This window comes from Macaca mulatta, chromosome 18 (genome assembly GCF_049350105.2).
Source record: "Macaca mulatta isolate MMU2019108-1 chromosome 18, T2T-MMU8v2.0, whole genome shotgun sequence".
NCBI lineage: Eukaryota > Metazoa > Chordata > Mammalia > Primates > Cercopithecidae > Macaca > Macaca mulatta.
Genome location: NC_133423.1, coordinates 74,314,125 through 74,334,945, shown reverse-complemented (window position 1 = coordinate 74,334,945; position 20,821 = coordinate 74,314,125). Strand labels below are relative to the sequence as shown.

General features: G+C 41.1%; 1 protein-coding gene and 1 non-coding gene across 9 annotated transcripts in view; one reads left to right on the top strand and one right to left on the bottom strand.

Annotated features, from left to right (window-relative positions):
- Positions 1-20,821, top strand: part of MYOM1 (myomesin 1) — a 177,513-nt gene that overhangs the window by 141,853 nt on the left and 14,839 nt on the right. For all 8 annotated transcript variants that reach the window (XR_013408196.1, XM_015121625.3, XM_015121623.3 and 5 more), the window contains 7 exons: positions 6,183-6,339; positions 8,055-8,161; positions 8,278-8,322; positions 12,578-12,714; positions 16,119-16,263; positions 17,315-17,374; positions 17,667-17,734. Coding sequence is in view for 7 of the 8 variants with exons in the window: in XM_015121625.3 (XP_014977111.3) it covers positions 6,183-6,339; positions 8,055-8,161; positions 8,278-8,322; positions 12,578-12,714; positions 16,119-16,263; positions 17,315-17,374; positions 17,667-17,734 (719 nt within the window). In the remaining variant the exon portion in view is untranslated. The remainder of the gene's footprint in view (positions 1-6,182; positions 6,340-8,054; positions 8,162-8,277; positions 8,323-12,577; positions 12,715-16,118; positions 16,264-17,314; positions 17,375-17,666; positions 17,735-20,821) is intronic.
- Positions 13,254-13,316, bottom strand: LOC114673878 (U7 small nuclear RNA). Its single transcript, XR_003724732.1, has one exon. It is a non-coding gene; the product is annotated as a U7 small nuclear RNA (small nuclear RNA).

The following is a 20,821-nucleotide window of genomic DNA, read 5'->3' as shown; positions in this document are numbered from 1 at the left end:
CGAAGAAGGTGGATCATGAGGTCAGGAGTTCGAGACCAGCCTGGCCAACATGGTGAAACCCTGTTTCTACTAAAAATACAAAAATTAGCTGGGTGTGGTGGTCCACACCTGTAATCCCAGCTACTTGGGAGACTGAGGCAGGAGAATTGCTTGAACCCAGGAGGTGGAGGTTGCAGTGAGCTGAGATCACACCACTGCACTCCAGACTGGGTGACAGAGCAAGACTCCATCTCGAAAAAAAAAAAAAAAATGCTGTCATTGCTTTGTAGGCTAATACATCAGCTTTGGTTTTGCTAGGGCATCTATAAAGAGAATCATCCATTTGAGCATCATGTATCTTTTGTTAAATTGCAATCGAATTTTTTGTCTGCTATGTACAGGACCCTTATTTAATTAATTCTTTAATTCCTCAAAAAAATTGTCAAGGAGGAGATCCAGCTTCAAACTCTGAGTATAAAAGTAAGTAGGAAACCCACTGCCACTAGAATATTTTCTTTGTTAGTGTAATCGCCCCTTAGGTTATCCCTTCCCACTGCATAGACAAAATCAGTCCACTGCGACCGCAGCACTGCAGTTGAGAAAGAGTTTAATTGACATAAGGCCAGCTGAAGTGGGAGACCTAGAGTTGTCAGTCAAGTCAGTCTCCCTGAAGGCTCAGAGCTTCTTTGAATAAGGGCATTTTTTAAAGAGTGACTTAGAAGACCAAGATGCCTATAATGGGAAAGTAAATTGAGTCCCAAGTCAGGAGTCTGGGTGGGGTCAGTCTTAAAAACATCTAAAAGAAAACAATCTTAGATTCTACAATACTGATGTTATCTATGGGAGCAACTGGGAAGCTTACAGATCTTGTGACCTCTGGTCACATGGCATCTAAGCAGTAAGGGATAATAGAAACTACACCTGTCTTGTAACCTCTCATTAGTGGTTTCAGCCCCTGAACAGAGAGGAGGACTATTACCATTCTTGCTTTCAAGTTAAACTATAAACGAACCTTCTCCCAAAGTTAACTTAGCCTATGCTCAGGAATGACCAAGGGCAGCTTGGAGGTCAGAAACAAGATGAAGTCAACTATGTCATAATTTTGCAAAGGCTGTTTCATTGGTAATTTGGTTTCCTCTCACCTCTTTATCAAAATGTTGGTGTTATAGTTTAGCTTTAACAAGACAGTTTCCGATAAAATAAATGTCATAATCTTAAACTGGCATTTATCTTTTAAAGCTGTTTTTTTTTCATCTCAATCCAGTCCCTGGCATGTGTAAATATGTAAGGGAAATATAAGAGACATATGTAGAATTTAACCCTATTCTCAATAAACTAAACGACCAGTGCAAGTTTTTGAAAAATGAAAATCCAATCAAATAATCCTCTTAACCAGTTTTAATTTTTAAATCTGGCCGGGTGCGGTGGCTTACGCCTGTAATCCCAGCACTTTGGGAGGCCGAGGTGGGCGGATCATGAGATCAGAAGATTGAGACCATCCTGGCTAACACGGTGAAACCCCCTCTCTACTAAAAATACAAAAAAATTAGCCCAGCGTGGTGGCACGCGCCTATAGTCCCAGCTACTCTGGAGGCTGAGACAGGAGAATCACTTGAACCTGAGGCAGAGGTTGCAGTGAGCCTAGATCGCGTCACTACACTCCAGCCTGGGCAACAGAGTGAGACTCTGTCTCAAAAAAAAGAGAAAGAAAGAAAGAAAAGAAAGTTTTAAATCTTAAGTGCCAAATATAGTTTAAACAGTTTTTGTTTCCTTTATTGTTCATTTATTTAGTAAGTCCACCAGTAGCACCCACAATTATGTGTGCATAAGTTGAAGAAATGCTCATGCCTCTCTTTTCTACCCACTACAAATATTGCTTATGATATACTGATTTGACATAATTAATCAAGAAAAGCTTCACAGATAAGGGAAACTCTCAGATACTGATTGATATTATAGCTAATCCTTACCTATTTGGCTCTCTCCTAGCAATTACTTAAGTTTGTTTGTTTGTCTGTTTTGGTTTTTGTTTTGCAACAGGGTCTCATTTTGTCACCCAGGCTGGAGTGCAGTGGCATGATCATTTCTCACCACAGCCTTCATCTCCCAGGCTCAAGTGATCCTCCTACCTCAGCTTCCCTAGTAGCTGGTACTACAACTGTTAGCCACCACACCCTACTAATTTAAATTTTTTTTTTTTTTTTTTTTTTTGTAGATAAAGAGTCTCTGTTGCCCAGGCTGGTCTCAAACTCCTGAGCTCAAGCAATCCTCCTACCTTGGCCTCCCAAAGTGTTGGGATTACAGGTGTGAGCCAGTGAGCCCAGCCAATTACCTAATTTTAAATTACAATTTTTAATGTAAGACTTTGAAAAAATTTCCACATTCTTTTCTAAAAGTATAAATGATCCCATTTCTTCCGTTACAACTCAACTATAAGGTAATGGTGTACGACTCATAGGTTGAAGTTGAAACACAGATGTGGCTTGGAACCTAAAAATAACATATCTTATTTAAAAAGGCAAATAAGCAACATCTTTTGTTTCATTTCATATTTTCACAAAAGATTTTGAAATGCTTTACAAAGTTTATTTTTCAGAATACAGTTATACCTCTTTATCCTGGGGGATCGGTTCCAGGACCCCCTGTGGATACCAAAATCCAGGAACACTCAAGTCCCTTTATAAAACGGCATAGTGTATGCATATAACCTACAGATATCTTCCTTTATACTTTAAATCATCTCTAGCTTGCTTATAATACCTGATACAATGTAAATGCTATGTAAAGAGTTGGGATACTGTATTGTTTTTAAATTTGCATTGTTTTTATTGATGCGTTGTTATTTTTATTGTTTTTTTCCCCAAGTATTTTCGATCCACAGTTGGTTGAATCCACGGTTGCAGAACCCATAGATATGAAGGACCAACTGCACTTCAGTGATTCAGCTCTATATTCTTTGCTCAGTAACTGAGGCAATTGAGACAAAAACTAAACAGGATTTTCTTTCTTTCTTTTTTTTTGAGACAGAGTCTTGCTCTGTTGCCCAGGCTGGAGTGCAGTGGTGTGATCTCAGCTCACTGCAACCTCCGCCTCTCAGGTTCAAGTGATTCTTGTGCCTCAGCCTCCCAAGTAGCTGGGATTATAGACATGTGCCACCACGCCTGACTAATTTTTATATTTTTAATAGAGATGGGGTTTCACCTTGTTGGCCAGGCTGGTTTCAAACTCCTGGCCTCAAGTGATCCTCCTGCCTCTGCCTCCTAAAGTGCTGTGATTACAGGCATAAGCCACCATGCCTGGCCAGGATTTTCTTATTCTCTAAGTTTCATGGGTTTGGGATCAAATTTGGCCATTCAAAAACCTGAACAAATTATTGTTTTAGATGACCATTTGTTCCATTTGCCTGAGGGTTTACTGCTAAAGCATTAATACTTTAAAATTTCATTTAAGACTTTCTGATGAAAATCCTTTTAAAATAAATTATGCAATTTAATAAGTGCTTTTCATCCTTCTTGGATGCAGTATACTGAATCTTATTTACCGTTTTCTGTGACTTAGAGCCGTTTAAGTATCACCTTTATTTAACACACAGTGTTGTGATACAGCAATGTTGTTATGGGGTGAGAAGCTATCTGCCCCTATAGTAAATAATGTTTTTGTGCCTACTTTTTAGTTTTTCTCTGTCTTCTCTTGCTGTCATTTTCTTTATTCTCAATGCTTCTGCTCATAGTAGCTTCTTACCTCCCTCTTTTTCTTTTAATCTACTGAGGGAAACCAACCAACTAGGTTTGTTAGAATTGTCTCAAGCAAAGTATAGAAAGACTCCAAGACTGGGCACAGTGGCTCATGTCTGTAATCCCAGCACTTTGGGAAGCCAAAGCGGGTGGATCACTTGAGCTCAGGAGTTTGAGACCAGCCTGGCCAACATGGGGAAACCCTGTCTCTACAAAAAATGCAAAAAAGTTGGCCAGGTGTGGTGGCATGTGCATGTGATCCCAGCTACTTGGGAGGCAGAGGTAGGAGGATCACCTGGGAGGCCAAGGCCACAGTGAGGCAAGATCACACCACTGCACTCCAGCCTGGGTGACAGAGTGAGACCCTGTCTCAAAAAAAAAAAAAAAAAAAAAAAGGGATTCCACTTCTCTGGTGAGTGTGCAGCATACTAGCATGTGGACTTTGTCACATCAGAACTGGTATTAGAGGCTTATTTTCCTTATTTCTTGGTTTTGGGCAGTGTTCCAAATGGGCAAGGTGTTACAGTACAAAAGTTATCTACAGCATTGAGAGAATGGCGAAGCTGATTAAATTGTTCATATTCTTTCTGTTTTGTGGTTATTTTGTTTTCAGAAAAGTCAAATCTTTCACAATCAATAAGCAATATTTTTGTTGTAAACTTGTCATACCTCTAATGTAATAAACAGCAAGCATATGGATGATTCACTTCCTTTTAAAAAGAGATTACAGATAGAACAATGAATGATGAATATGAGCAATCTGTCATGCTTCCAAAATAGAGATTATGCAAAAAGCAAGATTACCTCACTTCTTTTCTCTCTGTAACAACACAGATATACAAAAATTTCTGTTTGCATTCTTTCTGTTACTCAGTCACACAAACTGTATATTATAATACAGTCAACACTCTTCAGTGTTAGCCTTTTCTTAAGTTTTAATAAGAGCATTTGTTCAATATTATACGAAACTAGAGTGTGAGGATTAGTCACGTGTTATCAGGAACAGAAATAAAATGTGGGCTGCAACTTGCAATGGAATACATATAGCCCTTTAAAAGTAACATATGGCAGACAATTAACTTAAGGAATCCTTAAGCCTTCTTTAATTGTTATTTCAGTTTATCTATGTAACCAAATATGAAAGTAGCCCTTTGTTTAAGAAAAAGGAATTTTAAAAAATTTTCTAGAACCAGTCTTCTCTAAGCTTTGCGTGTGCTAACAATCACTTTTTGGAAATTTATAGTTGAAGCATACACTGCCATTTGTACGGACGTAAGTTAGATCAACTGTCAGGCTCAGGAACCAAGATCTTCCTGCCAGGCACCAGGCACTGGTTTCCTCTTGGCCTTCCCTTGGGAAAACGTTCGCAATTTTTTTCCACTAACAAGTTTTATTGGACAGTAGGCCAGGATGTTGGCCTCTTATGATATAATCTAGAGAGAAAACATTCAATTCTTTTGGAAGTTTTTTTATGCTTTTTAAAAAAATACAGCTGTACTTTTCTGGGATTGAATATAATATATTTTTCCTAATGTACTGAAACAAACTGTATATTATTTTTATTTTTTTAAATATATTTTTCCTAATGTACTGAAACAAACGAAGTTTAGACTGGCAATTGAATGAGTATAAATCTGAGTAGAGCATTTTACTCCTTTCAACTGGATTTAGGAATAGATGTGAATGTTTCATAGGCTATACAAATTCTCCTAGAATTCTCTATTAGGTGCAGGTGCAATTTATTATAACTCTCAAAAATAGAATAACTCAAAACACTAACTGAATTGGTTTTTTTAAATCCAAAAACCAATCTTCTTGAAAGAGCTGAATCTCTTGAAACTCATTTCCATTTAAATTTCCATGCAGTTCAATAATAGTCATTTCTCAGTTGCTATCACTCTAGTCTAGAGGGACATGTTTAAATTGATTTCTGGTTATGTGATCCACAGAGCAGGCATCCATATATTTCTCCACTCTTAAATGACTTAAAGACTTTGAATACGTGAATATAGGCGATTCTTAGTTTCTCTACTTTCTCCCATTCAATTTCCTTTTGGGTTCTTCATCTCTGCGCTTTCCTGATGACTGATTGCATGTGGATATTATTGAAGCAAAAGTCATGAATTAGGGCCTGATCAAAATCAATTGACTTTCCCTTTTCCCAAAGCTGCCTTGTCTCCTTATTGCAATCAAACCGCTCCCATAACTATACCATCAGTCACATAACAAACACTACTGTCCATGGTGTTGACTCTACTTAAGAAACGTGGTGCAACCATCAGATTTCGTGTTATGGCATAAAAGCCAAATTGTAGAGTAGGACTGTCCCTTCACATAAGCAGTAAAACTTTTCCTTGACCTGGGCTCAGGGCCCTACTTTAGGGCTAAAGTAAAGGATCTCAAGGTAACGAATTCTTACTTGGTTGCTTTCCTCCACGAAGTATCAGTACCTTCTTTTTGATCTTATAGGAACCAAAGAGGTTGTTGTAAATGTGGATGATGATGGAGTCATTTCATTGAACTTCGAATGTGATCAGATGACTCCAAAGTCCGAGTTCACCTGGTCCAAAGATTATGTATCCACTGAGGACTCTCCACGGTTAGAAGTCGAAAGCAAGGGCAACAAGTAAGGACTATGTCAATCACAATCATGGGTTTCCTTTTCACTGTAGGAGAATGAGGTGAGCTCTTTGATTTCCACTTAAATTGCTTGGAATAAGAGGATGAAGTCACATATATTTTATATCTGGTATTGTAGAAAATAATAACCAACTTAAACCTTAAAAATAATCATCCTAGACTGGCTCATTGACTCACACCTGAAATCCTAGCCACTCAGGAGACTGAGGCAGAAAGATCACTTGAGCCTAGGGGTTCAAGACCAACCTGGGCAACATAGTGAGACCCTGTCTCTAATAAAATAAAATAATAATAACAACCCTTCTAAAATACTTTTTACTTATTCCATTTAAAGTTCTTTCTTATTTGTCTCATTTATGCTATTAGAAACATTCGATTGACATAAGGATCAGCTTTAAAGATGATTCTCATTATCTATGAAATTTGGAAATCTTAAAGTAATGACGAGGATACTTGTAGGGGGCTAGGAAGAACCTGCTGGTTCAAGTTATGGTAAATTAAATGGTTTGAGGATAATCTCTTCTGCTTTTTTCACCATCACTCATGAGTGAGCCAATAGTACATGGGAAGAAAGCTCTATGTGGAAGCACCACATGGAAAAGCTCTAGGCCCAACTCTACCAGGAGCTGGCTATATAACTGTGGGCAGCTATTTAACTTCCACAAACCTCGGATTTCTTTCTCTATAAAATGAGAGTGGGGAGAATGGAGGAACTATATGATCTGTCATTTCCTTTCAACGCCAAGATTTTGAGTGTTCTTTTTACTTTGCTTTATAGCAAAAGCTTACGAAGCTTTATATTTTCATCGTGTCAACCACATTGGATCGATACGATAAAGCAAAGTATTTGATAAAGCACAGTATTTTCTAAGTACTTTTGTCTATTACAATGAAGCCCAGTATATCTCAGAAATCAAAGAAAAAACTAGCAATTTTGTTGTAGAATGACAAGGAAATACTGAATATAATTAAAGGACTTTTTCTGCCCCTATGCTGTAAATTTCTTGACATGAAACACATTTGCCCCGAGAAAAGATAATTGAACGATAAATTTTTCTCCCAGTTTGTACACTTAACATTTCAATGTTTGGTTGGTCTTAGACACTGCCTAGCAATATAGCTTGCCAAAGTTAGAAAACACAATGAACTTGCCCACTGAGCCATTCATTTACTTATTACACATATTATGTGCCAGACAAGGTACTGGGTGCTGGGGATAACACAGTAAACAAAGCAGTTCCTGTCTCTGAAGGCACAGGGATTATACACTGGGGAGAATACAGATGCTCATGGTAAGTTCAGAAAAGGGGAGAGCAGGAGATGGCATAGGAGAGGCACCCAGAGTTACCAACAGCAGGTTCTGCCCTTGGCGGGGGAAGTGTCTGGCTCCCAGCAGGGGCTGCTCAGCTGGATATTTTTCTGCAGGATGTGCACTGATAAGCAACATAGCTTGGGCATGTGGGCTTTGTGCCAGTTCCACTCCCCTGTCACCACCACCCCCTGGAAGGAGGTAAGGCAAGTCCTCCCAGAGTAAATGGCATTGAACCTGAGACACCAAGAACACGTAGGCTGTAGCTCAGCGAGATGAGAGGAGGCGTCCAGATGAAAGGAGTAGCATATACAACTGCCCAGAATCAGGGGAAACACAGGCCCACAGATCCCACACACCCTCATTTCTAAGAAAAATATTTTGTTCCGAAGGACGAAAATGACCTTCAAAGACCTTGGGATGGACGACTTGGGTCTTTACTCTTGCGATGTAACAGACACTGATGGAATAGCATCAAGCTACTTAATAGATGAGGAAGGTAAGTTTAAAATCAGTGCATTCACACATCGAATGTTGCTTTGATTTCTCAATTATTCTTAAGTGGTTTTTATTTTAGTAGTTTAAGGTTTAATTGCTTTCTTTTTCCCCCTACAGAATTGAAACGTTTACTTGCTCTCAGCCATGAACACAAGTTCCCAAGTAAGTATCCACAATACACACACAGATTTGAGCAGTCTCACTAGGCAGCAACTTCTGGAATAGATCAGATGACAGCAAAGTGTTTGGCCTGGACTCTCTTTGTTCTGGACTTTTGACTCAAGCTGTGTGCCTGGGCAGCTCACTTTTATTTCTCTGTGCCTTGGTTTCTTTTCCAGGAATGGCTATCACAATGGTTTATAGCACCTACTATATAGAAATGCTGTAAGAGGGTGGGGTGCGGTGACTCATGCCTGTAATCCCAGCACTTTGGGAGGCCGAAGTGGGTGGATCACTAGGTTAGGAGTTCAAGACCAGCCTGACCAACATGGTGAAACCCCATCTCTACTAAAAATACAAAAAATTAGCTGGGTGTGGTGGCAGGCACCTGTAACCCCAGCTACTCAGGAGACTGAGGCAGGAGAATCGCTTGAACCCAGGAGGCAGAGGTTGCAATGAGCCGAGATCATGCCAGAATTAATCCAGACAGTAGGCATTGCCTGATGTCATTATCATTTATACTGAGATATTTTATCTTGCATAAGCCAAAGAACTCTGATTATTGGTGCTAAGAGAGAGGGTAGCAGCAAACTCAGGTATCCTTTTATTAGAGACCCAGTGTCGCATTTTGGTAGGGAGAACCTGAGACTGATTAAAACTCTGACATGTGGCTGGGCAAGGTGGCTCATGCCTGTAATCCCAGCACTTAGGAAGGCCAAGGCGGGAAGATCACTTGAGCCCAGGAGTTCAAGACCAGCCTGGGCAACATGGTGAAACCCCATCTCTACAAAAATACAAAAATTAGCCAGGTGTGGCAGCAGCTCCTCGGGAGGCTGAGGCGGGAGGATCACTTGAGCCCAGCAGGGGCAGTGAGCCATGATTATGCCACTGCACTTCAGCCTGGGTGAGTGAGAAACTGTCACAAAAAATAAATATAAAAATCACAAAATAACAAACTCTGACATGCAAGTATCAAAGCCCCCAATCCAAGGGTGTTTTGGTTAACCCAAGGAAGCAACATTTTTCAATACTATAGCACCCGCTCTTTTCTTTCCCTTACCACTCTCAGACCAATGAGGTCACAATGTGAATATTTTCAGAGGCCTGGTGATAGGATCAAAGTAGCTCATGCGATTTATTGATTCATAGGCACTCCATCTTTGTAAACGCTGGCATGTTGATGAAGCTGTCTTCATGAGATTTTGTAAAGTTTTAAACTGTCTTATTTCTTAGAGAATGTAATAACGAGTATCGTACTCCTTTATCCTTTGGCACAGTAAATTCTCCTATTTTAAGCTGTTTTCAAAAATATTTTGAAAACCACTAAACATGTGCCTTAAACCTACAAATAACATATTTCGCTGAGGCACATTAACTGCCAGAGAAAAGAGCCTAAGGAAATTTAGAGCTGAGTAAATGGAAAAAATAAAAATGCACAAAGCTAAAAATAGAAAGCGACTTAGTCTATCTTGCCAGTATTGATACTAAATTGCAGTGTGGAAAGATAGCTTATTTGAATATATATCCGTACACCCAGAATTCAAGGTATTTTGGGGGAGTGGGGGGAGGGTACACTTTGGTATTCTCAGCATGCTGCATAATGGCCCTTCGTTTGCAGACACCAGTTGTTACCCCTGTTGTATACATGCACTATATGTGGAGAGACATGCACAAGCACGTATATATAAATATAGATATGTTGGTGTATCCTCTTAGGTGTCAACATATTATATTCTAAAATTAGTGGTTGTAAAAATTAACCAGGTGTGGTGGCTGTCACCAGTAATCCCAGCTACTCTGAAGGCTAAGGCACAAGAATCGCTTGAACCCGGGAGGTAGGGGTTGCAGTGAGCTGAGATCATGCCACTGCCTAGATGACAGAGTGAGACTCCATCTCAAAAAAAAAGAAAAAAGAAAACAAAAAAAGTGTTTCCAGGGTGTTGTAGAAGCAACTAGAGGAGGAAAGAGATGCCAAAACATTAACAGCCAACATTAATAGAGCATTTATTATATGCCAGGCTTTCTGTAGAGTAGTTAAGCAGGATATATTTATTGGAATTCCACAATGACCTTAAAAGGGTTGGTATTGTGGTGATTTGATTTTAGAGGGGAAGAACATGAGGCCTGGAGAGGTTAAGTAACTAGATCATTTGCACACAGCTGGTTAAACCCAGGTGGTCTGCCTCTGGAGCCTGCTCCCCTGACTGTGACATGGGCTGTCTCCATGTATGCACAGCCACTTTTGCTCCGTGCCCCCGTGGACATTCAAGGCGGCCAGCATTCCCCAAACGATGTTCTCAGAACTCAGGGAGGACAGTGAACATTAAGGGAGCTGGAGGCTTCCAAGAGGGCCTGTTCCTCCTCCTCCCTCACCACTCTGGGCCTCTTAGGTAACCTCTTCACTCACATAGTAAGTTTCCTAGAATGAGGTCTCCAGATATTTTTAGAAGAAATTGTACTTTCTACTCTCCTCAAGACTTACTTGTAGCAAGCATGAATGTCCTGCAAGGGAGAAGCTTAGCCTCTGCCCTTGCCGCCCTGGTGCACTCAGACATCCCGCTCACACTGGAAAACCACCGTGTGGACAACCAGGACCAAGAGGAATACAGAAGAGATGGAGTGACCCTGCTCTCAGCTCCACCACCCAGACGTGTTACCACTGTCTTCCGGGGTGCAGTTGAGATTTTGTAAAGAGATCAGTAAAGTGAGGGGAGGAAGAGAACCAACCTTCTTGAACACAGACCACTATTCACAGTACCTTAATGTGTTCTCTTACTATATTTATGTTTGTTTGTTTGTTTGTTTTTTAGAGACAGAGTCTCACTCCGTTGCCCAGGCTGGAGTGCAATGGTGCAATCTTGGCTCACTGCAACCTCTGCCTCCCAGGCTCAAGCAATTCTCCTGCCTCAGCCTCCGGAGTAGCTGGGATATAGGCGCCCACCACCATGCCTGGCGAATTTTTGTAATTTTAGCAGATACGGGGTTTCACCATGTTGGCCAGGCTGGTCTCAAACTTCTGACCTCAAGTGATCCGCCCACCTCGGCTTCCCAAAGTGTTAGGATGACAGGTGTGAGCCACCGTGCCTGGCCTTATATTTACTCTTCATAGCACATCCATGTTAGCAGGTGAGGGACACAAGATCTAAAGGAGGAGAGTAACTGGTCCAGATCTTGGTGGGACTCCAAAACCCACCTTCTCTCCACCTTGAAACCCCCTCGATAGATGACATCTGAGCCCCCTCTCAGTCCTGCATTGGAATGAATTTATCACACTGAACTTGGTAGTGAATATGGAATAATGCAAAGAAAAGCATCCCTTGAAATTTGAAAAGGGTAGTTTTAAAATGAATACAAAGAAATATTAATTTTGAGACTCCGTCTCAAAAAAAAAAAAAAAAAAAAAAAGAAATATTAATTTACATTTGACATAAGTTTCGAAGCTTCTAATTTAAAATACAGCACCTGCCAACCAGATGAGGTGGCTCACACCTGTAATCCCAACACCTTGGGAGGCGAAGGAGGGAGGATCACTTGAGGCTAGGAGTTCAAGACCAGCCTGGGCAACATAATGAGTCCCTGTCTAATAAAAGAAAAAAAAAAAAAACTAGCCGAGTGTGGTGGTGCGTTACTGTTACCGAGCGTGGCGCTGCGTCTACTGTTACCGAGCGTGGCGCTGCGTCTACTGTTACCGAGCGTGGCGCTGCGTCTACTGTTACCGAGCGTGGCGCTGCGTCTACTGTTACCGAGCGTGGCGCTGCGTTACTGTTGTGTGAACTACTCAGGAGGCTGAGGTGACAGGATCGCCTGAACCCAGGAGGCCGAGGTTGCAGTGAGCCGAGATCGTGTCACTGTACTCCAGCCTGGGCAACAGAGCGAGAACCTGTTGGAAAAAAAAAAAAAAAAGCAAGAAAAAACACTAACCAAAAGACTCAGTAGAAAGTTAGAGATACTGACTACAAGTGCCCCATGCCCCTAGAGGTAAGTTCATCTTCCTCATTTTTACAGTTGAGACAACTAATGATTCAAAGAGGATGAACAACTTGCTCTAAGTGACAGTCCCAGCATCAGAGCTGAGTCCCTCTGTCTTTAAGCCTTTCCCTGCAACTCTCACTGTCTCTGGGCTTTGCAAGAAGCAGGTGCTACATTGTCATTTCCATTGCCTGTTTTTTTGTTGTTTTTTTTTTTCACTTGTTGAAAAATGAGCACCAATATAATTGGTTACCAATATAATTACTGTGTTTATTTTTACTTTTCATAGCTGTCCCAGTTAAATCAGAGTTGGCAGTTGAAATTTTGGAGAAGGGCCAGGTCCGGTTTTGGATGCAGGCTGAGAAGCTGTCTGGCAATGCCAAAGTCAACTACATATTTAACGAGAAGGAAATTTTTGAAGGCCCGGTAGGTTTTACACTGTTTAGCCTTTTTAATGTATCATTGTAGAATACACTGAGGAAGCCTTATGTGGATGTGGATATGTTGTTATAAAAACCGCTGGGTGGTGGAGTGGGTGAGTTTAAATCCTTCTCACAAGTGAAAACTGTGAAATGAAAATACAGATTGACTATATCATATTATGCAAACTGGGACGCTTTGAGAATGAAAGGACAACAGTCATAAACAGTCATAAACCAAAACGGTCTCAGGCAAACCGAGATGTATGATCACCCATGAAAACAGAGAGGCTGTCCTGGGAGGCAGAGGAGCCCATACCCTTGCCTGAATTCACATTATACTCACACTGGACACCTCAGCACGGACTTGATTCGTTATATGAAGAACAGGCCTCTTGCCTAATGGCTCTGAAAAATTCAATAAAAATACCTTTCATTGCTTTTCTGGTTAAAAACACAATACATCCTTACTGCAAAAAGCATTAAAGACTCAGAAAGGGCTAATCGCACATTCTTACGGCTTTTCTTAATTTGGTGGCAGTGCTGGGGGGTCTTTCCAGCAAAAACCGGAAAGCCTGCTAGACAAATTCTAAAAGAGCTGTAACACTTCTAATGGCTTTTTGATGTACATATTGGTATATACTTTTTAAGACATTTTTCTATGCTTCTCTGTGTGTATGTCTGTGTCATATTTACATAGGTAGTTACATATATATATATAAAAAATACTCTTTCCTTTCCTTTTAACATAAGCATCGTTTTTATAGAGCTACAACATCTAAGCTTTATTTGTCCTCCCCACAGACATCAGTCAAGTCAAGATCAGGCCAGTGCCCAGTAGTACTGAAGAACTGGGGGTTCAGGTGCTCTGACTGTCACCTGTGCTATCATGGGTGTCAATGGGAAACTGAAAGGGCAGAGGAGGTGTGGTTTGTGACTGTTATTAGCAACCCTTTCCCTTTTCACTGAGATGTATTTTTAAAACATGTGAGGACTTGTTAGTGAGAGGGAAACGAGTACCATGAATATTAGGAGAGTATGCAGCGTAGTGCTTCCCAGTGCCTAGAGTGACTTGCTGTGGGGCCAGGACAAGTCACTCCTGACTCCTGTGTCCACTGCGACCCATCTCCTCTCCACTTTCAAAATGTTCCCTCGACTGCTGCGATCACCACCTGGCCAGGGGAGAGGAAGGAAAAGTGTTGTTGGCCTCACCCATCACCCCACAGTCAGTGAGTGAACATTCATGCATACGTGCATATAGACGTACTCCCCTTCACGTGTTCAAGCGTGCACACGTGTTGCCTTGAGAGTATGCACCTGCTCTCTTAAGTCAAGTTTCTTAGAAAGATAGTCTGAAGTTGTTTCTTGTTCAAGTGATTTATTGTTGGGGAGCAGGATAGGATAGGGGGATGCTAAGCAAAAATGTGATCTCAGTTGGAGACGGACTTCCTGCAGGGGAGGCTCGGGAGCATGAATGGCATCACAGAGTTCATCCCAGGCCTGAGCCTTCATTCTGTGATAGTTTATATATAGCAAAAGTTAACAAATTCAAATCTATCATGGAATTTGTGCTTGCATGCCCAGTGACTAAAACTTATCTTTACATTCTGGGGAAAAAAATTTGTCTAAACAATATGATAAAATAAGTATAGTCTAATAGGGCTCTTTCCATTCATTAAGAGCAAATAGGGCCAGGCATGGTGGCTCACACCTGTAATCCCAGCACTTTGGGAGGCCGAGGCAGGGGAATTGCTTGAGGCTCAGAGTTTGAGACCAGCTTGGGCAACATAGCGAAGCATCATCTCTACAAAAAATTTTTAAAAATTGGTGAGGCATGGTGGTGTGTGCCTGTAGTCCTAGCCTCAAGAGCCTGAGGCCTGAGGCTTGAGTCCAGGAGTTCGAGGCTGCAGTGAACTATGATTGCACCACTGCACTCCAGCCTGGGCAACAGACTCTGTCTCTAAAAAGAGAAAAAAAGAGAAAGTAAATAGATTTAGAAGCATTTTTTTCAAGTATTAATTCAGCAGATATTTATTAATTGACTATTATATACCATGCATGTGCAAGATGTCAAGGAGATAGTGATAAATGAGCAAGATACCTGCCTCTGCTGCCTATAGTTTTATTCTACTCATTAAAAATAATGTAGGCCAGGAGCAGTGGCTTATGCCTGTAATCCCAGCACTTTGGGAGGCTGGGGTGGGTAGATCACTTGAGGTCAGGACTTCAAGACCAGCCTGGCCATCATGGTAAAACTCCGTCTCTACTAAAAATACAAAAATTAGCTGGGTATGCTGGCACACACCTGTAGTCCCAGCTATTCGGGAGGCTGAGGCAGCAGAATCGCTTGAACCTGGGAGGCAGAGGTTGCAGTGAGCCAAGATTGCACCACTGCACTCCAGCCTGGGCGGCAGAACAAGAATCCATCTCTAGATAGATAGATAGATAGATAGATAGATAGATAGATAGATAGATAAATAAAATGTAATCTGGAAGGTAATGTGAGAGTCTAAAGACAACTTTTTGACATTTTGTCACTTGGGGTAACAAAACTTTATTTAGATTTAAGAAACTAAATTTCAGACTTTTTATTAATCCATTCGGCTCTAGATCAAAAACTCCATATAATATTTCCCTTTTCCTGAGTATAAGAATATGAAGAACTTGTTCAGTTATGAAGAAATTGTATTTAAATTATTACTCTAATTTTTAATGTTTAATTTTTTTTTAGACATGGTCTCCTTCTGTTGCTCAGGCTGGAGGGCAGTGGCACAATCATGGCTCACTGTAGCCTCGACCTCCTGGGTTCAAGAGATCCTCCCATCTCAGCCTCCTGAGTACCTGGGATTAAAGTTGCACACCACCATGCCCGGCTAATTTTTCCATTTTTTTTTTTAACAGAATTTTGCTCTTATTGCCCAGGCTGGAGTTCAATGGTGCAATCTCGACTCACTGCAACCTCCGCCTCCTGGGTTCAAGCAATTCTCCTGTCTCAGCCTCCCAAGTAACTGGGATTAGCATCCCACCACACCAGGCTAATTTTTGTGTTTTTAGTAGAGATGGGGTTTCATCATATTGGTCAGGCTGGTCTCAAACTCCTGACCTCAGGTGATCTGCCCGCCTCAGCCTCCCAAAGTGCTGGGATTACAGGTGTGAGCCACTGTGCCCCAGCTATTTTTCTATTTTTATATGGACAAGGTCTCGCTTTGTTGCCCAGGCTATTCTAAAACTTCTGGCCTCAAGCAGTCCTCACCTCAGCCTCCCAAAGTACTGGGATTACAGGCATGAACCACTGCACCTAGCCTAAAATTATTATTCTTTGGGGTTTATTTTTATTTCATCAAGCTTATTGTCATCCAAGTAAAATATCTGCCTCAGTGATTTCTCTGTCATTTTCTTTTCACACTGAAGAAATATAAAATGCATATTGACCGAAACACTGGCATCATTGAAATGTTCATGGAGAAGCTACAGGATGAGGATGAGGGAACGTACACTTTCCAGCTTCAAGATGGAAAAGCAACTAACCATTCTACTGTTGTTCTCATTGGAGATGGTAAGAATTCCGTGGAACGTTAACCAGCAGGCTTTGCTCCTCCCTTCAATCCAAATACCCCATGGCACAAAAGTTGTCATTTGAATTGTTTCTTAATTGAATTCTAATGTTCAAAATACAATTTTCAGCTGGGCGCAGTAGCTTATGCCTATAATCCCAGCACTTTGGGAGACCCAGGCAGGCGGATCACCTGAGGTCAGGAGTTCAAGACCAGCCTGGCCAACATGGTAAAACCCCGCCTCTACTAAAAATACAAAAATTAGCCAGGTGTGGTGGCATGCATCTGTGGTCCCAGCTACTTGGGAGGCTGAGGCATGAGAATCATTTGAACCTGGGAGGCAGAGGTTGCAGTGAGCCAAGATCGCACCACTGCACTCCAGCCTGGGCGACAGAGTGAGACTCTGTCTCAAAAAAAAAAAAAAAAAAAAAATACAGTTTTCAGTTAATACTTTACATGGTATTTTATTTCATAGAAATGAAAGTTAAGTTAAAAGAACACCAAATTTATCCCTAGCCCACAGGCAAGACTGCATTTAAACACTTTCATATATAAACAAATGTTTATTGCTCAAATTCTCCAGTGAGGGAGATTGCAATACAACAAAGACTGTATGTGTCTCAGAAACAAACCATGATACTGTTTTGCCATGTGTACTTACTGTAAATTACTAATATTGAGAATAAAAATATGCAAAAGTAGTGCATTGCGAATCTACTAATCATCCATTGTAACTAGATTGTAGTAAATCAGCTGCTCCCTTCCTGCCACCCAGATTTAAAATGTGGCAGTTACAAAGGCAATGGAAAGGCTGGCCAGAGCTCTGTGTTTGCAACATCCAATATCATTTCACTGTTTCCTAGTTTTATGACCTTGTACAATTTATTCAACCTTCCTGAGCCTATTTCTTCATCTATAAAGATAAAAAATGAGCAGGCTTGTCACAATGTATGAGTGTTACAGTAATGAATATAAATCACTTGGGGTGGTAGCTGACATGTGCATTTATACCACCCAACTCAATTTCACACTTCCTTGTTTTTCAATTTGTAGTTTTCAAAAAGCTCCAGAAAGAAGCTGAATTCCAGCGGCAAGAATGGATCAGGAAACAAGGTAAAAATAGGCAGTGGATAAAGAGAAAAATTTTGATTTTTTTTGTACAAAATATTCCAAGGTTCTTTCCATAACAAATTAAAATGAATATTATTATGTTAATAATGCCTAGTAAATTAAAATAATTGAAAATATTTACAGTTAAATAGGTAGACATTAAAATATTTAAAAGCTAAATCTAGAATTTTGAAAATTTGACTTCAGACATAAATCACCTTAGGACTTAAGTATGAGCTTTGATTTTGCATTTGTGATTAATAGAGTAATTGCTAATGTCATTAAAATTTTATAGGTCCTCACTTTGCTGAGTATTTGAGCTGGGAAGTGACTGGTGAATGTAATGTACTATTGAAATGCAAGGTAAGAGATAGATAAATTTTTAGTATTTGATTCAAGGGAAATAGAATGTAGAGAAGAGGAAGATCAATTTTTCATCTCTTTCATCTGAGCCAAAATGATAAGTGGGACACATATTTACTGTTGAATGTTACTGTAATCATCTGTTGATAAGAAAGATTTAAAATAAAACGACATAAAATATGAGAAGGCAAGGTGATCATTCCTAGTCACTACTAATGACCTAGTTAGTAAGACCCTCGACCTTTATCTAATTAGTAATCTCCAAAGACTCTCATATTGTTTTTGTCTTAAGCCAAATCTGTATTCTAAGTCATAGACCTATTCCAGAATCACTCTAGCTGCAGTGTTTCGTGGACCTTGCTAAGTAAATTGTGAGGCTGGCGCAACAACCCCCCTGGGTGTTCCCCAGCTGTGCCACTGACTCCAAGCCACTGTGCTGGCTTGAGGGAGAGATGTGGAAAAGAGTTGGCAACTCAAAACCAATTGTCTTATTAGGACTTCGAAAAGATTCAGGAAAAAAAAATTCTATATGGCATTCTAAACGAGTTTGTACTTTAGCTTGTGGTGTGTAGCTGAGTGAGTCATCAGAAATGTTTGGGGTAAGGAACTGGTGGGTGAGGTTGGAGCGGGAGCGTGAAGGTCCTGCTGGCTGACAAGGACAAGTGGAAGCGTAGGTGTGGCATTTGGTGTGGATTTCACAATTGTCATGATAAAACCCAGAACCCAAGTGCCCCAGTGTCTACTAGATCTGATAAACTCAGAGAAACAGTAGTCTATCAGAAATACATATAAGGAAAATCAATTCTAGGTTTTAGCCTCACAGGAAATGGCAATGCTGCTTGAAAAACTCTTTCTCAGGCAGCAGCGGAAGCCCTCAGCTTCTCTCTTATCCCAGCTGCCCTGTCGTGCTGTCCCCGACTCACTTCCTCATCCGCATGGCCCCTCCCTATAAACCATCCCTTTGCAAAAGCCCACACATCCCTCGCCTTCTGTGCTTGCTGTGGCCCTCTGCAGAGGAGCTCTGGTGTCCTGTGATGGCCTTCCTCAGGAGAGTCAGCCCCATTCCCAGATTCTGAGCAACCAAGGGCAGCCTGGAAATGGGTTGTGAATATTCACACAGTTCGTGCTTACGCTGTCATTCCAATGCCTGGAATGACCTTCTTTCAGCTTCTCTGACAAAATCCTTTCCAGGCCCAGCACAGTCATCTCTAGAAGGCCTCCCACTCCCTCTGTCTCCCCATAGCTCTTTGTTCCATTATTGTGGAATTCCTGTAAATTTGGCCCCTCACATGTGGCATTACAGTTCCTGGAGTATGCTCAGCTAATCATTCAGACTCACAAGAGAATGGTGGGTCTTGCTTGGTGCTAGTCTACTCAAAAAAATGTAGGAGGGGCTGGGCGCGATGGCTCACGCCTGTAATCCCAGCACTTTGGGAGCCCAAAGCAGGCAGATCACTTGAGGTCAGGAGTTCGAGACCAGCCTGGCCAACATGGTGAAACAACGTCTCTACTAAAAATACAAAAATTAGCCAGGTGTGGTGGCGGACACCTGTAGTCCTAGCTACTTGGGAGGCTGAGGCAGGTGAATCGCTTGAACCCGGGAGGCTGAGGTTGCAGTGAGCCAAGATGATGCCACTGCACTTCAGCCTGGGCGAGGGAGTGAGACTCTGTCTCAAAACAAAAACAAAAACAAAAACAAAACAACGAACACAGGCGGAACCCTAGCTTGCACACTGGGACCTTCCTCTCCCTCAGGAGTCCACATGTGGAGCTATGACCTTTGCCATCCCAGACAACAGAAAGCTCAGATGCAAGGAGACACGATCCACTTTGGGCAGGTGCAGGAAGGGGCCACAGCAAAAAAAAAAAAAAAAAAAACACCTAAAAACCTTCATGCCCTAAGGACCTAGTATCTCTTGTAACAACTATCTAAGCAGAACTTCCGGGATCCACACAAGAGTTATGTCCAAATTTCAAGAGCAATGTACTCAGCAAAGCCCAAAGCTGCGGAGTGATTGTGTGTAGTGGTTTTACTGCAGTTACCAGGGTGGTTCCTATGTTTATTTATCAGCTGAAATTGTTTCGTATTTTAAAACCTGTATATTCTCATGTATAATGAGGTAACACTTTCTTTGTTGGTTTTATAGTTGTATTTTCTCTTTGGGGAATGGTATGTACCTTTCACCCATTATTCAGTGGGCTCTTTGAGATAGTTTTCTTGATTTGTAAGAAGTCTTTACTTTTTCTTTTTCTTTTTTTTTTTTTTTTTTTGAGACGGAGTCTCGCTTTGTCACCCAGGCTAGAGTGCAGTGGCCGGATCTCAGCTCACTGCAAGCTCCGCCTCCCAGGTTCACACCATTCTCCTGCCTCAGCCTCCCACGTAGCTGGGACTACAGGCGCCCGCCACCTCGCCCGGCTAGTTTTTTGTATGTTTTAGTAGAGACGGCGTTTCACCGTGTTAGCCAGGATGGTCTCGATCTCCTGACCTCGTGATCCGCCCGTCTCGGCCTCCCAAAGTGCTGGGATTACAGGCTTGAGCCACCGCGCCCGGCCAGTCTTTACTTTTTCATACAATTTGAATTATACAAGAAATACATGAGTATATTCTCCTTTGTAAAAAAAGAAAAAAATCAAGCACTGTAGATAAAGCTCAAGATCCCTTTAACCACATGCGGTTGTTTAGTCCATTTGAAATAGATGACATGATGAGGAGATTAGTGTATCTGAGTGAGTCTCCTCAAAATTGCTAAGTAATTAATTTATTAATCCATGCCTCCCCTCCACATATATTTGCAATGCCTCATTTATCTTTTACTAAATTTTTAGATATAGATTGGGGCTTACTCATTCCATTCCTTTAATAAAGTCATTTGTTTTTCTAACACAGCCTGTATTTTAATCTGATGGGATTTGTCTTCCTTTGGTTTTGAGATTTCTATTTTCGTTTAAGTATGTATATCAGTATGAATGTATCTATTCTCTCTTTTCTTTCTTACCATGTGATTTTAAAGTCAAATTTTCACTGCTGGAAATAGAGATGCTATTGGTTTAGGTTTATTCTATTGGTGTCCACTTGATTGTAAACTC